Source organism: Rhinolophus ferrumequinum, chromosome 6 (assembly GCF_004115265.2).
Source record: "Rhinolophus ferrumequinum isolate MPI-CBG mRhiFer1 chromosome 6, mRhiFer1_v1.p, whole genome shotgun sequence".
Lineage (NCBI taxonomy): Eukaryota > Metazoa > Chordata > Mammalia > Chiroptera > Rhinolophidae > Rhinolophus > Rhinolophus ferrumequinum.
The window spans coordinates 98846384-98860355 of NC_046289.1; the positions used below are offsets into that span (position 1 = coordinate 98846384).

Sequence of the window (13972 nt, forward strand, 5' to 3'; positions counted from 1 at the left end):
AATAAAGTAATTAGAAACTCCAGGAAAATCAAAGGTGTACATAAAAGCCATCGCCTAAATATAAAGCAAAAGAAATGTGGCATGCCTTTGAGCGATCGATGGTGCCGCCTAAGGAAATGGAGGCCTTGGGCCTTGATGTGTTTTGAAGCCACCCTTTGAGTAGCCTGGGCATCATGGTGTTAGATGGGGAAGGGAGGACACGTATGCTCGTGTGTGCGCTCTGGCTCAGCAGCCAGCTCGGCTCATACTGGCGTGAGCATGATACTGGTTTATTGATTTTTAAAAAGCCTTTAAAGTCTATGGACAAAAGGCAACTGTCATAATTATGACTTCAAAACAGTATTTAAATATTATCATCTTTTAAAATGTAAAAGTAAGACAATTACAGATAGGTTGAGAACTAAAAGAGTGGGGAGGGGAAGAGGAGAGAGGCGAGGGGCATTTTCTCACTTTCTACTGTGGGAAGCCATTCGATTGTATCTCCACCCTGTGGAGTGCAAGTTAGGTATTGTTCAGAGCACAGATGTAACCAATAGGAGAGCCAGGACTATTCTAACTAGCAAAAACCCAGGAGGAGTAGGGAAGAAAGAATGGAACATATAAGTGAGTAAAAGCTTATTTGTCATAGAAGAGTGTGTTCATTTCCTAGGGCTGCCTTTACAAAGTACCCAAACTGGGCGACTTCAACAACAGAAATTGACAGTCACGCAGGTCTGGAGGCCAGAAGTCTAAATCGAGGGTGATGGCGGGCTGGTTCCTTCTGAGGCCGGGAAGGAGGACCTGCTCCGTCTCTCTCCACGTTCTGGGGGTTGCTGGCAGTCTTTGGCGGTGTTTCCTGACTCCAGTGTCTGCCCATCTTCACAAGGCATACCTCCGTGTCTCAGCATTGTGTTCCTCTGTGTTTCTTTTTTATAAGGACACCAATTATATTAAATTAGGGCCCACTCTAATGACTTCATGTTAACTTGATGACCTCTGAAAGATCCTATTTCCAATAAGGTCGTATTCTGAGGTAGTGGTGGTGAGGATGTCAACATAGTTCTTGGAGGAATACAATTCAACCATAAAAGGGAATCATTAGATATGGTCTAAAGATTCTATGTTAAGACATGTAATTAGGTGTTTGCAGGTCAATGTCACGTTAGTGCAGGTGAGGGCCCCTGCCCATGCTTTAGAGAGCTCTACCCTCTGGCCTAGAGTTGCCAGGTTGGGAGATTTCAGACAAACAGTGAATAGCTTTTTGCTGTTGTTGTTGTTGTTTTAGCATAAATATGCCCATTGTAATATTCAGGACATACTTATACCACAATTATTGTTGTTTATCTGAAATTCAAATCTAACTGGGTGTCCTTTATTTTATCTGGCAGGACTTCGCTGGCCATGCCTTTCCAGGGGGCCCTTTCCACCCAAAGCCTGCATCCCCGCGTCCAGACCAAGCTTCCAGGACTGGGACCCTGGAATTCTCTACCCAAATGAAATGGCCTGAGCCTGCTTCCAGGGCCTCTGTAGGTCTTTTCACCCTGACCACTCCTCCCCCGGGAGGACTAGACCGAGGTGTTACACCCCTAGGGCCTGAGTCAGTTTGGGGAGGAGCGGGATATGGATAGAGCTTGGGTGTGAGGGCTGGGGTGTCTCCCTATGCATACCTGGGGCTCCTGTGGTGTAGGACGGAGCCTGGGTGGGGAGGAGAGACGGGACAGCTGCAGGCTGGAGGTGTGGCTCTGTCTGCTGGTCTCATTCTGGTGATGGACTCTGAGGAGTCCAAGAATTCTCAATTTGCGCTTGACCTTCAGGTGGTTATGAAGGTACGTTTGTCAAGGTAGGAGTATAGAACATATTGCGTAGTTTGTAGGATTGATAACTTCTAAATACTTAGAAACATGGTATGTGCACCTCAAAATGTACCCTCGCCCCAGGCCCTGTCCATGTTATAGGCAGGCCTGATGTGTGTGACCACAGTAAAACTAAAAACAGAAACCCATCCCAACTTGGTGCCCCTGGTGGATGGATGGGGAAGGGGAAGATGGGGGTCAGAGAACCGCAGCACTTTGTTGTAAGCCTCTCTGTCATTTTGATTCGGTCAGACCATTCTCATTCTTTACTCTGTTAGGAAAATTGTTCGAGTTCCCAGCTCCTGCCTCAACTCTTCCTGGTCCCCAGCTCTTCCCTCCCTTCTCAGGATTTCTGCAGCCCTTGGCACTGCGCTGCAGTCTGTCCTGCCTGGGTGGCTTTCCCTGAGACCTCTGCAGCCAATGCCCCATCCCCAGGCAGACTGGCTGCCCTTTTCCACTGAGAGGTTGCCGTGGGCTGAAGTCAGCACGGCCTGTTGCCCTGCCCCTCACCGAGGTCAGCAGCCTCTGCTGGAGCTCCTCTCCCCGCTCCATCTCCTACTGGGGCTCGCACTTGCATCCCCTCCTCAGCCCCTCAGGGTGGGAGAAGAGCCTGGAAGCCTGCCTGCAGCCTCTTTCTGGTGGTTGGTTTGGAGCAGCGTTGCATGGAAACTGCACTGCAGCCTGACCTGTTGATTAAAAGCAGGTGTCCGCTTTGCCAAATGTTTCTGCTGTCAGCGTGATGCCCGCCTTCCTCCCGGCTGTCCCCGCCTTTCCCATCCCTGTTCTCTTCCTGTCCTCCTCTGCCCTCTCCCCTCTGTCTGCCCCATCTCCCATTTCTCCCTTTCTCTCTCTCTCTCTCTCTCTCTCTCTCTCTCTCTCTCTCTCTCTCTCCCCATTACTCTCATCTTCTGCCTACTGCCTTGATTCCACTTTCCCTACAGGGCATGGGGACCATTGTTACTCTCCCATTCCAGACCCCCGACCCAGCTTCCTCACATGGGATTAAACCACTCTGCCCCACCCACCAAACCCGCACCCACATGTAATCCTAGCCTTTCAAACTGATCCCTAAAGGGCCTTGGCCCTTTTCTAGCGCCCCACAACTAACACAGGGTCTGGGATCCTGACCTTGTAACTCTGGCCCCAGGTTAGAACTTAATTCAAACTCGCTCTCATTCATAACATTCCCCAGTCCCAGACCTGACCTGTGGGAGAGGCCGGAGCTGAAACTGGAGATCTGCTATGTGCACTGGGTGCGTGGCCAAGGTCTGGGTGCCTGGGAATTGTGGGATCAGCCTGGAAAGAACAAAAATAATTTCTACAAACACGCCCCAGTTAGTGCTGCTGCTGAAATAGTCCCTGTGGAGTAAGAGAAGGTCATGAGAGGGCAGAGAGGATGGTACTAGGAGGGGGTCCAGTGAGAGGGAGGGCAGTGCCACCAGAAAGGAGGGGTGGCGAGTCCTTGGGCAGATGAGGCTGAGAGGCAGAGGCTTCCTGCTGGAGCCCATTCTGCGTTCACTTAACAAACGATGTACTGACTGCCCACCTAGTGGCGAGCCCTTTGGGGGCTGGGGGTGAAGCAGTAAACCAAGTACCCACCCACGTGGAGCGTACAGTCGTAATAGGGAGATGGGCAAGAAATACGCTCACAGACATGTCAGGGGTAAATGTTAGGAAGAGGGACAAATAGAGCAGCAGGAGGGGACAAGAGGGACAAAGCCTGTTTCGTATAAGGTTGTCGGGGAAACCCTTTCTGGGAGGCTGGCATTTGAAGTCTCCATAGACAAGAGGAAATGAGCCCTGCAAATACATGGGGATAGAGTCCAGTCTGAGAAAAGAGTAAGAGCAGCGGCTCCAAGGTGGAGCAGGTGATGTGTGGGTTGGTCTCGGGGTGCAGGAGGAGGTGAGGCCAGAGAAGTAGGAGCAGACCACCATGGCCATGTCTGAGGATTGAGACCCAGAGAGAAGGGGAGAAGCCCTCACACCTTGGAGAAGGGGTGTGAAGAGGAAAGTGGAGGGTGGAAAAGGGAACAGGTGAGTCCACCTGCTGTGAGATCAGCCTGGGGCCAGGTCAGCTCTGCCTGGGCTTGCGGTTTGGGCTGAGGCTGAGGCAGGAGGGAAGATGGGGCCTGCCCTGCCGCCCCTGCCCACAGCCTCAGGTGCCCACGCAGTGAGTTTATGCTCACTCTACCCCATATACCCACAGCTATGCACCCACCAACAAACATATGGAAAACCAGCACATTCTCCTATGTGTGCAAATAGACATGATTGGGCACAAACACATGCATGCAGGCAGACTCCTCATGTACGTGCAGACGTTCATTAGAAATTCTAGAATGGCAGAACATCCGGGCTGAAGGTCATTCGGCCCTCTCATCCAACTTCCACACAGGACAGAGAAGACGAGGTGCCGGAAAGGGAAGGACTTTCTCAAGTCTCTAATTGGGTGGTCTAGGCAGATCTCAATATCCGCCCCCGCCAATGAACACACACACACACACACACACACACACACACACACACACACACACACACACGCTCACACACCCCAGCAGAGCTCCTTTCATAGCCTGATATTTTCAAGGGCCCAGGCCAGCCTCTCCCTTCCAGGAGACACACAGGCTTAAACAAGTCCCTCCCTGAGTGGCTGGACGTCCTCCCAATCATTCCAACAAGCTGTGTGGAGGGAACGTGGGCTTGGGATCAGGACTGACTGCCCGCTTGGCCTGATGGCAGCAGCGCCATGATCGCCGCTGGCCGGCCACACATCTGAGCGCCACTGTCTTCCTCTCAGAACTTATTTCAGGGCCCATCAGATCCTCTTTCTCCATCTCCCTTTCTGAGTCTTGCTTCCTCTCTCTATCTTCAGGTCTAACCCTGGCTGTCAGTGATTCTTTGCTTTCTTTCTCTTATTTCTCCATCTCTCAGTTCTCCTCAGTCTCTCTGCTGGGCTCTGTTCCTCTCATTCTATTTTCTCTCTTCTCCAGGACCTTTCTTTGCCTTCCAGGAAAAACTGACACGGCCTCCAGCAGCCCCCATGTCATCAGGAGTGGGGCCTCTTTGGGGTGGGGGCGTCAGGCTGAGCAGTGGCAGCTGGAGAGGGATTGGTGGGAGGGCGGGGTGGGAGAAATGGGAGGAGAAAGGGCTGGGCCTCTTTTGGACAGGGAAGGCTTGGGGAGAGGGAACAGGAAAGAAAAGCCTGTGGGGAAAGTGAGCCACACCTGCCCTGCTAGGGTGAGCAGCTGTTCAGGTTTGGCCTTCGAAAACCCTCAAGCCTAGGAAACCGGAATAGCTGGCCACTCCCCACTGAGGCCCACAGGCGACAGGGTGGGGCTGGCAGAAGGGAGTCCCCCTGCCCCAATTTCCCTTCTACTCTTGTGGGGCTGCTGAGGACCCAGGGATGGTGGACGGGCCTCTAGGCCTCCATCTGTGATCAGGGGACAATCAAGGCATCCACACACTCCAGGAGGCCCCCATCTCCAGGCCTGAGCCCAGCTTGGGGGAGCCTGACAACCCCCAAGGAACTCCTGGGCTGGGAGGAAGAAGGGGAGCTGACCTCTGGCTTGTTTCCTGTGGGATGGGCTTTTCAGGAAGAACTTTCGGCCACTGAGAATAGAGGGGCTGCCTGGGAGGTAATAAGCCCCATCCTCGAAGGTATACACACCCACTCCTTAGGCCCAGCAGGGGGGCCCTGCGTGTCCCCCTGTGGAGCACGACGTCCTTCTTAGCTGAGGCCCTCTGGGCCTTGGGGCCCTGTCCCTTGTCCTTCCCGATGGAGATGGTGTCTGCACAGACATCCCTGCGTGCCCAGAGCAGTCACTGACTTATATGTGCAGACTCAGCTCCGCCGAGCTAGGCAGGTCCCTCTCACTTCTCCTGCCCTCAGGTCCCCACGGCGGTCCCACAGGGGGATTCTGAGGGCAGCCATCAAGGTCTTTGAGGATGGGGAACAGGCACCCCTCCCCCAGGAAGGCTGGTAACAAACTCACCCACCTCCCAGAGTGTGGGCCTCTCACATTGTATGAAATAGTCCTAAAATGTCCTGTCCTAAGGAAGTGTGTAACCTTGGACACATCCCTTCTCCACTCGGTGCCCAGAACACCTACCTGTAAAATGAGGATGTGGAGAAGGTGACCTCTAAAGTGCTTTCATTGCTGGCATCTGATGCCCATCTAACTCACCCATTCAGCGAGTCAAGGGATATTTATTGATCGCCTTCTCTGTGCCAGGGATTAGCCACAACTGGGAGGTTGAGCCCCCCGCCTTCAATAGGCTTCCTCTCTACTAGAGGGGCTCACATTAAACACACGGGAACACATTTCTGCTTAGTGAGTTAACTGAGGACAACTCTGATGGGAAAGACAGTCCCAAACCAGTAAGCAAACAGGGAAAAAAATGAAGATTGAAGAAAGCAGACAATGCAGATAGAAGGAAACTTTAAAAAAAATAATAAAAGGGCCATTATTATCCTCAGAGAAATAAAATATATACCCGTGAAACAATAATGGGATGCAATATATTTTATTTTTAAATCAACTCTAGTTACCACGCAATATAGTTTGAAGAAAACATTCAGCAAATGAAAAGTAATCTTTAAAAATTTAAATTTATAAAGCAGAAGTCAAAATGGTAACATTGAGATCGAAAGACAAAAAGATAAAGAGATGGAACGAAAGAGGATAAGGAAGTTGAGGCCCCTCTGTGGAGCACATCTGGTGACTGACGTTCCAGAAAGAGAGAACAGAGAAAATGAAGGTCAGGAAATCATAAAGGAGCAAATCAAAACCTTTTCCAGAACTGAAAAACATGAACTTTCCATTTGAAGGGACAAGCCCTCTCCAAGGCTCAGCACAGTGAATCGTCAGAACATGGGAGAAAAAGAAGGTCCTACAGGTTCTAGGAAGAAAACCTCCAGGTACCATGCACAGAATTGATGTCAGAGAACTGGTGACGCCCCCCCCCCCCCAATACCAGCACTGTGAGCAACATTAAAACAATGGCATTAGAGGGAGGGCCCCCTTTAAAATTCTGGGGGAGAAAGATCTCCATCTGAATTTCTGTGCCCAGTCAGACTATTAATCAAGATTTAGGACAGATTGGAAGAGTTGTCAGATGTGCAAGATCCAAGACATGTACGAGTATCTCCCATGCACCTTTTCTGGACGCTATTGGAGAATGTTGTACAGATGTAGATGTGCACAAAACCACTTCACTGTCCTTAGCAAACCTATCGAAGCTGTCAAGTTGATGAGTATCTGTGTTCTTTAAAATGTAGCCATAAATATGTTTAATAGTAACAGCCCAGAATGGCATGACAACCAAGATAAATATCAAACTAATGATAGTACAGATTATAAACAATCCTCTATCACAAGACCACCAGAAGGTATGGTCCCTGGCGCTACTGCATTCTTTGTCCCTTTGTCTTGTCAATCATTAGTACCTGAGTTATACTATTAAAAAAGTACACTAACAGGTGAATGTAGTGGAGAATAATCTGAGCTGCCCCAATAAGAGACTCATTTCAGATCCAAAGACACACACAGACTGAAAGTAAAGGGATGGAAAAAGAACAGACAAACAAACAGAAAGCTGGAGTAGTCATACTTATACCAGACAAAATAGGCTTTATATCAAAGGCTATAACAAGAAACAAAGAAGGACCTAGTAATCCCACTCTGGGTATTTATCCAAACAAACCCAAAATGCTACTTTGAGGGGAGGTGGTCATCCATATGTTCACTGCACCATTATTTACAATGGCCAAGACATGAAGGCAACCTGTGTGTCTGTGAATGGGTGGATGGATAAAGAAGAGGTGGTACATATACACAATGGAATATTACTCAGCCGTAAAAAAGAATGAAATCTTGCCCTCTGCGACAACATGGATGAGCCTAGAGGGTATTGTGCAGAGTGTAGTAAGTCAGACAGTGAAAGACAAATATCATATTATTTCACTAATATGTGGAACAAAAAAAAACAAATAAAAAAGTCATAGAAATAGAGAACATTTTGATGGTTGCCAGATGAGATGGGGCTTGGGGGTTGATGAAAAAGGGGAAGGGATTAAGTAGTACAAATTGGTTGTTACACAGTAGCCATGGGGATGTAGGGCACAGCATAAGGAATATAGTCAATAATATTGTAATAACTATATATGGTGCCAGATGGGGACTAAATCTATTGGGGTGATGAGAGAGGGGGTGGGGGGCGGGGTGGAAAAGGTGAAGGGATTAAGAAATACAAATTGGTAGTTATAAAATAGCCATGGGGATGTAAAGCACGGGGAATATAATCAATGATATGGTGATAACTATGAAGTACACCTGAAACTAATAGAATATTGTATGTCAGCTATATTTTAATAAAAATCTTAAAAAAGAAAAAGATACCTTCTCATTGTGGTGGCCATTACAGCTTTGCCCCACTGCCAAAACGGGTAAAGTAAGGAGGGGATGATGTGGGATCCAGGAAGCAAGAGATCCAACCCAAGAAGGGTGACAGGGGCCTGAGTAATGCAGGTGGGCCTCTTAAGAAACCACACTGAGCAGGTCGGAAGGCGCACACACAGAGTTCTTCCAGGAGACAAAACTGATGGGACGACTTGATGTATTTACTTCTTCCCAGAGGAGATTTACCCAACTGGGAGAGAGCTGGGAATTGAATTAGTGAGAAGTATTATCATACCCACACGCACATGGATGCAGACATCATACTTCTACACACGAACACACACACACCTGCCCAAATACACATCCAAGATCTCATATACCCACACAGACATGTGGACACAGAAACACATACTCTACTCAAACACACACACACACACACGCCCACATACACAAATTCTCACACACCCACAGACATGTGAGTGAAAAAACACATACTCACTTCTACACAGAAACACACACACACACCGAAGTATACATACAAACTCACACACCCACACAGACACACACATACACGCACACCAAGACAGCCTCACACCTACTCAAACACACACGCACTCAAACATTCCCCAACACACGCAGATTCACACACACGGTCTCACACCTATCCACACAAACACACGTACAAATTCATCCACACATAGAGATGCCACATCCACACTCACACACACACAAGTACACACATGAATGCTCATGTGGCCCCAGCCTGAAGCATGCCCCCCTTTTGTTCTTGTTTGAAGTGAGGTTAGAAATTTCCCATCTTCCTTGAGATCCCATTTCTCACCCTTCCCATCATAAAAATCCTTCTGCCCCATCTTTTCCTGGGTCCTGTCCATCTAGTGCTGTTCCTTTAAGGAAGCTGAAGCTGCTAAAAGTGAGTGAGAGAGAGGGGAAAAAAAGTTTTTTTGGCATCTTTTCCCCCTTAAGTTTCTGGTGTCACTTATGCAACACAGGTCCTGTTGCTGTAGAGAAGCGGCTGATTCGCTGGAAGGGAGGGCCTGGGCTCCCTTCCTGCAGAGTCCTCTCAGCAGCTGGTCCCAGGCACCCGTAGGGAAAGGGCGGGCCCGGGGTGCAAACTGAAGGTGGGGCAAGGACCAGGCTGCCTCGTCAGTCCTCCAGCCACCTCTTCTTCCCCCGTTGGCCCTGCAGACTGTCCTGCGCTAACTCCAGCCTTTGTTGTTTTCTGGTTCCATTTTAGGAGAGGCTCCACTTGACTGAGTAGTTTGAAGGTAAGCCAGCAGGAAGAGGGCTCCAAGGGCCAGCGGGAGGAGGGGGAGGTCTGCTGGGCCCAGGGCCCCCCTGGGCACTTTCCTGTTGGCTCAAAGTGCTTGGGACAATCCCTTGTTTGGACCTGTCCAGAGGGTATCTGCCCCTCGAACAACCGCAGCCCTGGAAATCCCAGCAGCATTTGGGTTGAGCTGTTGGCCTCCTGCAAGCCAGCTCAGAGGTTCTGATGGGGTTTATCTAGGCAGCTGCCTGGCGTAGTTTGAACACAACAGGCCATGGAGGTGATTCTGTAGAAAGGGTCTGGTGTCTGCTGTGGTCATGTAGAAGCAGGAGGGGGCGTGTGGGGCGGATGGGGGTGGTGTGCACTGCACAAGGGGCCTTGTCTGGGCCAGGGCAAAGCATACCTATAGGGGCTCCAGTGGGAGGGACTGTGGCCAGGATGTGGGAGGGCAGGAGGGAGGTTCTGCCGAGTGCTGGGGGACGGGCGGCTGGAAAACAGATTTCGAGTCATAAAGTCAGCTAGGAGCTGGCCGAGGCAAGGAGAGCGCTCCTTTTGGAAGAAGAGCTGGGGTCCTCTTCCATCCTGTCTTCACACCTCCTGGCTGCATGACCTCTGGCAAGTCCTGGCCCATCTAGGGGCTTCAGTTTCCCCTCCTGGAGAATAGGGTTGGTGGGTTAGGTGATGTTGGGTCTTAGCTGGATTATTTGGGGCAGAGCCTTCTCATGAGGAAGTGCTCTGGGCTGGGGTCCGGAGAGGGCTGACTACCTCCCGTGGGTCCTTGGGGGTCACCTCGGTGACATGTCCTTCTCTGCAGGAGGTGGGATGCAGGAGCTGCATCTGCTGTGCTGGGCGGTCCTCCTGGGCCTGGGCCAGGCCTGCCCTGGGCCCTGCGACTGTAGGGAAAAGTGTGGCTTCCAGATCATCGACTGTTCCTACCGTGACCTGGAGGCTGTGCCGCCCGGCTTCCCGGCCAATGTGACCACACTGAGCCTGTCGGCCAACCGGCTGCTCCACTTGCCGGAGGGCGCCTTCAGGGAGGTACCCCAGCTGCAGTCGCTGTGGCTGGCACACAACGAGATCCGAACGGTGGCCGCCGGCGCCCTGGCCTCTCTGGGCCAGCTCAAGAACCTGGACCTCAGCCACAACCTCATCTCTGACTTTGCCTGGAATGACCTGCACAACCTCAGCGCCCTCCAGTTGCTCAAGATGGACAGCAACGAGCTGACCTTCGTCCCTCGCGATGCCTTCCGCAGCCTGCGTGCCCTGCGCTCGCTGCAGCTCAACCACAACCGCTTGCACACGCTGGCCGAGGGCACCTTCGTGCCGCTCACCTTGCTGTCCCACCTGCAGATCAACGACAACCCTTTCGACTGTACGTGCGGCATCATGTGGTTCAAAACGTGGGCCCTGACCACGACGACTGTGTCCATCTCAGAGCAGGACAAAATCACCTGCGCATCGCCCCACCTGCTCAAGGGCACACCGCTGAACCGCCTGCTGCCACTGCCGTGCTCGGCGCCGCTGGTGCAGCTCACCTACCAGCCCAGCCAGGACGGTGCTGAGCTGCAACCTGGCTTCGTGCTGGCGCTCCACTGTGACGTGGAGGGGCAGCCGGCGCCCCAGCTTCACTGGCACATCCAGACGCCTGGCGGCACGGTGGAGATCGCCAGCCCCAACGTGGGTGCCGATGGGCGTGCCCTGCCTGGCTCTCCGGCAGCCAGCAGCTGGCCGCGTTTCCAAGCCTTTGCCAACGGCAGCCTGCTCATCCCCGACTTTGGCAAGCTGGAGGAAGGCACCTACAGCTGCCTGGCCACCAACGAGCTGGGCAGTGCGGAGAGCTCAGTGAACGTGGCACTGGCCACGCCGGGCCAGGGTGGTGAGGACGCCCTGGGACGCAGGTTCCGCGACAAAGCGGCCAAGGGCACGGGCTGCTATACAGTGGACAACGAGGTACGGCCGCCAGGCCCCGAGGACGACGTGGTCATCATCTATCTCGGCCGGACCAAGGGCCCGCAGGCGGCAGCCGTGGGGCACCGGGCGGCAGGGCAGCAGTCCGTGCGCCTGCTCCTGCTGGGCCAGAGCCTCCTGCTCCTCTTCCTCACCTCCTTCTAGCCCCCGCCCTACCCAGCTGGGCTGGAGTAGCCCCAGGGCCTCCCTGACTCCTCCCCTGACCTGTGATGTCCCTGCAGGGGCCTGCTGGGGGGCGACTTCCGAGGCCTGCGTGGGGGACAGACACATCTTCCTACCTCCCCTTCTCATCTCTTCTGGAACACTCACCACCCCAACTTCAGATTTGCTCAAAGCTAGTGACGAGGACAGACCTGATCCCGTAACTCACCACGTTGCCTGTGCTCCCCTACGGGGGCAGCTGCTAACAGGGCGGCGCCCAAACCACCGGGCAAAGCCTCACTGATGGGATTCCAGGCACCGGACTGACCAGCGGCGAAGGCTAGGGCTTGGGGCCTGGCGGGGAGGTAGCCTGCAGCACACAGGGCACAGGAGAGAGGGATGGGTGGCGGGGCAGTGACTCGGTGGCCCGAGGCTCTCAGAGACCGGCTTGAGCTCCTGCTGCCTCTTGGTGCTCTCTGATGGCTCGGGGCTCCGGAGTCTCTGCCCTCATCTCAGGCAGGACTGAGGGTTCAGGATGGCCTTCCTCTCCTCTCACCCTTCCTCCCTCAGCCTGCGCCCCTCCATCCTGGACACCTATCCTGCCTTTCTCTCCAAGTATACATCGATAGCCTGCCACTCCGAAGAGGCCAGCCAGGCTGGGGGCAGCAGAGAAATAAACGGCCTTTCCCATGCTCCCCTGTGCCTGCCTGGAGTGTTGTCTGACCTAGGAGCCATCCGGTGGGGGATAGGACTGGTTGGACAGCCAAGATGTCCAGCCTGCCGGCCCATGGGACAGGGCCTGTGAGACATACAGACTGTGTGGTAGGCAGGTGGCATGGGAGGCTGGCCCAGGTGAACTGAGCTGCAGACGTTCCTTTCCCCCAAACTAGCCCATGGGACAAATGAGGGCACTAGCCTGACAACAACTAGAGAGGCTTCCCTGGGGTCCCTGAGTGGGCTTTAAGCAAGCAGGGGCCTGAGGATTCATTGTGTGTGGGGGGTGAGGGAAATGGAAGCTCCGGGTTGTGGCTCCTTCCCCGTCCTGTCCATGGAGGAGATGTTAGGGGACAGAGAGGGAAGGGGGCCAGGCAAGGCAAGATGGAGGGGAGCAGGAAGGAGACGGGACAGAGGACGCAGGGGTGAGAGGAGGGAGGGAGGAACACGCAGGGAGACTGACAGGACAGATTTGAGGGAGAAGCCAGAGGAAATGGAGGTACTTCCTCTCACCTTTTCAGTAAGAGGAAATGACATTGCAGAAGGAAAGTCCTTCAGTAGGAGTCTTTACCCACAGAGCAGATGGACCAACAGCTGGCTTGGAGGATGAGGGTCTCAGGACGAGGACTGTGTGGTAGGGGTCGGACCTGGGGACTGGAGACCCCAGCTCTGTGCTGGCTCAGATGCGTCTCCCCACCGCCTCCGTCCCTTTCACTTTCCAGATCGAAGGATGTTACACACAGGACAAGACCCCATGGGAGAGGCTCTGCCGCCTCTGCCCAGAACCCTCGGGATTGCTGAGCCCAGCAAAGCGAAGCAGGGAGACCAAGGAGCCTGGGGTAGCAGCTGTGAGCTTTGGAGGCTGGCCAGCCCCCGCCCCTTCTCCTGGTCAGAATACGGCACCTCTCCACCCGCCTCATCAGCTTGCAGCTCCCACAGAACAGATGTCACCAGCAGCACAAGTCAAGGATGACTGCACATCTGGTGGAAAGCAGCAGGAGCTGAGCCTCTGTGCTGTGTCACCTTAAGTAAATCACTGCCCATCTCTGGGCTTCAGCTTCCTTAGAAAACAAAGCACGAGGTAAGACATGGTAATGCTTAAGGGTCTAGTGGACTCTGATTACTAAGGCTTGGTAATCCTGACCTGACTTGGACCCCTGACATCTCTGGCTCCATTCACAGCTAAGCAGGCCTGGCTTCTTGGACATGGGCCGAAGACCTGAGTCAGGGTGGCTGGGGAACAGCTGTATTCTGAATGAACTAGCTAGTCCCCTACTTTAAAGTTATCCATGGCCCCACCGCCCTGGAGGAAAGCGCTGAGTTCCCCAGCCAGCCAGCCATGGCCCCTCTGCCTAGCTCTCCCACGTGGCCCACTTCTCTTAGAACTGCTAATTCGTTGTTCTCTTAATGTTCTGTGGTGGGTCACGCTCTGCACCTTTACTCATGCTGTTCCCTCGGTCTGGACACCCTTCCCCTGCTCCTTACTTGGTTAAGTCAGTCTCAGATTGCTCAGGTACCACCTCCTCCAGAAAGCCTTCCTGGATGCTCTGTCCACTGCCCCAATTTAGACTAGGCCCCCTCCTCTGTCTTACATAGTCCTGGGCGTCCAGTGTCCCAGCCTGATCATTCTCTAT

The 13972-nt window shown here is 53.0% G+C and overlaps 1 protein-coding gene across 1 annotated transcript; it reads left to right on the forward strand.

The window, feature by feature from the left end:
- The first annotated feature begins 9265 nt into the window (after positions 1 to 9265).
- ISLR (immunoglobulin superfamily containing leucine rich repeat) lies at positions 9266 to 12308 on the forward strand. The gene is made up of 2 exons (XM_033107037.1): positions 9266 to 9516; positions 10330 to 12308. Exon 2 carries the CDS (start codon positions 10338 to 10340, stop codon positions 11625 to 11627), a length of 1290 nt encoding a protein of 429 aa, XP_032962928.1. The 5' UTR covers positions 9266 to 9516; positions 10330 to 10337; the 3' UTR covers positions 11628 to 12308.
- Positions 12309 to 13972: the final 1664 nt, after the last annotated feature.

What these genes read in the sequence shown, in the direction of transcription:
- ISLR (XM_033107037.1), top strand. Translation starts at nt 10,338, where the DNA reads ATGCAGGAGCTGCATCTGCTGTGCTGGGCGGTCCTCCTGGGCCTGGGC.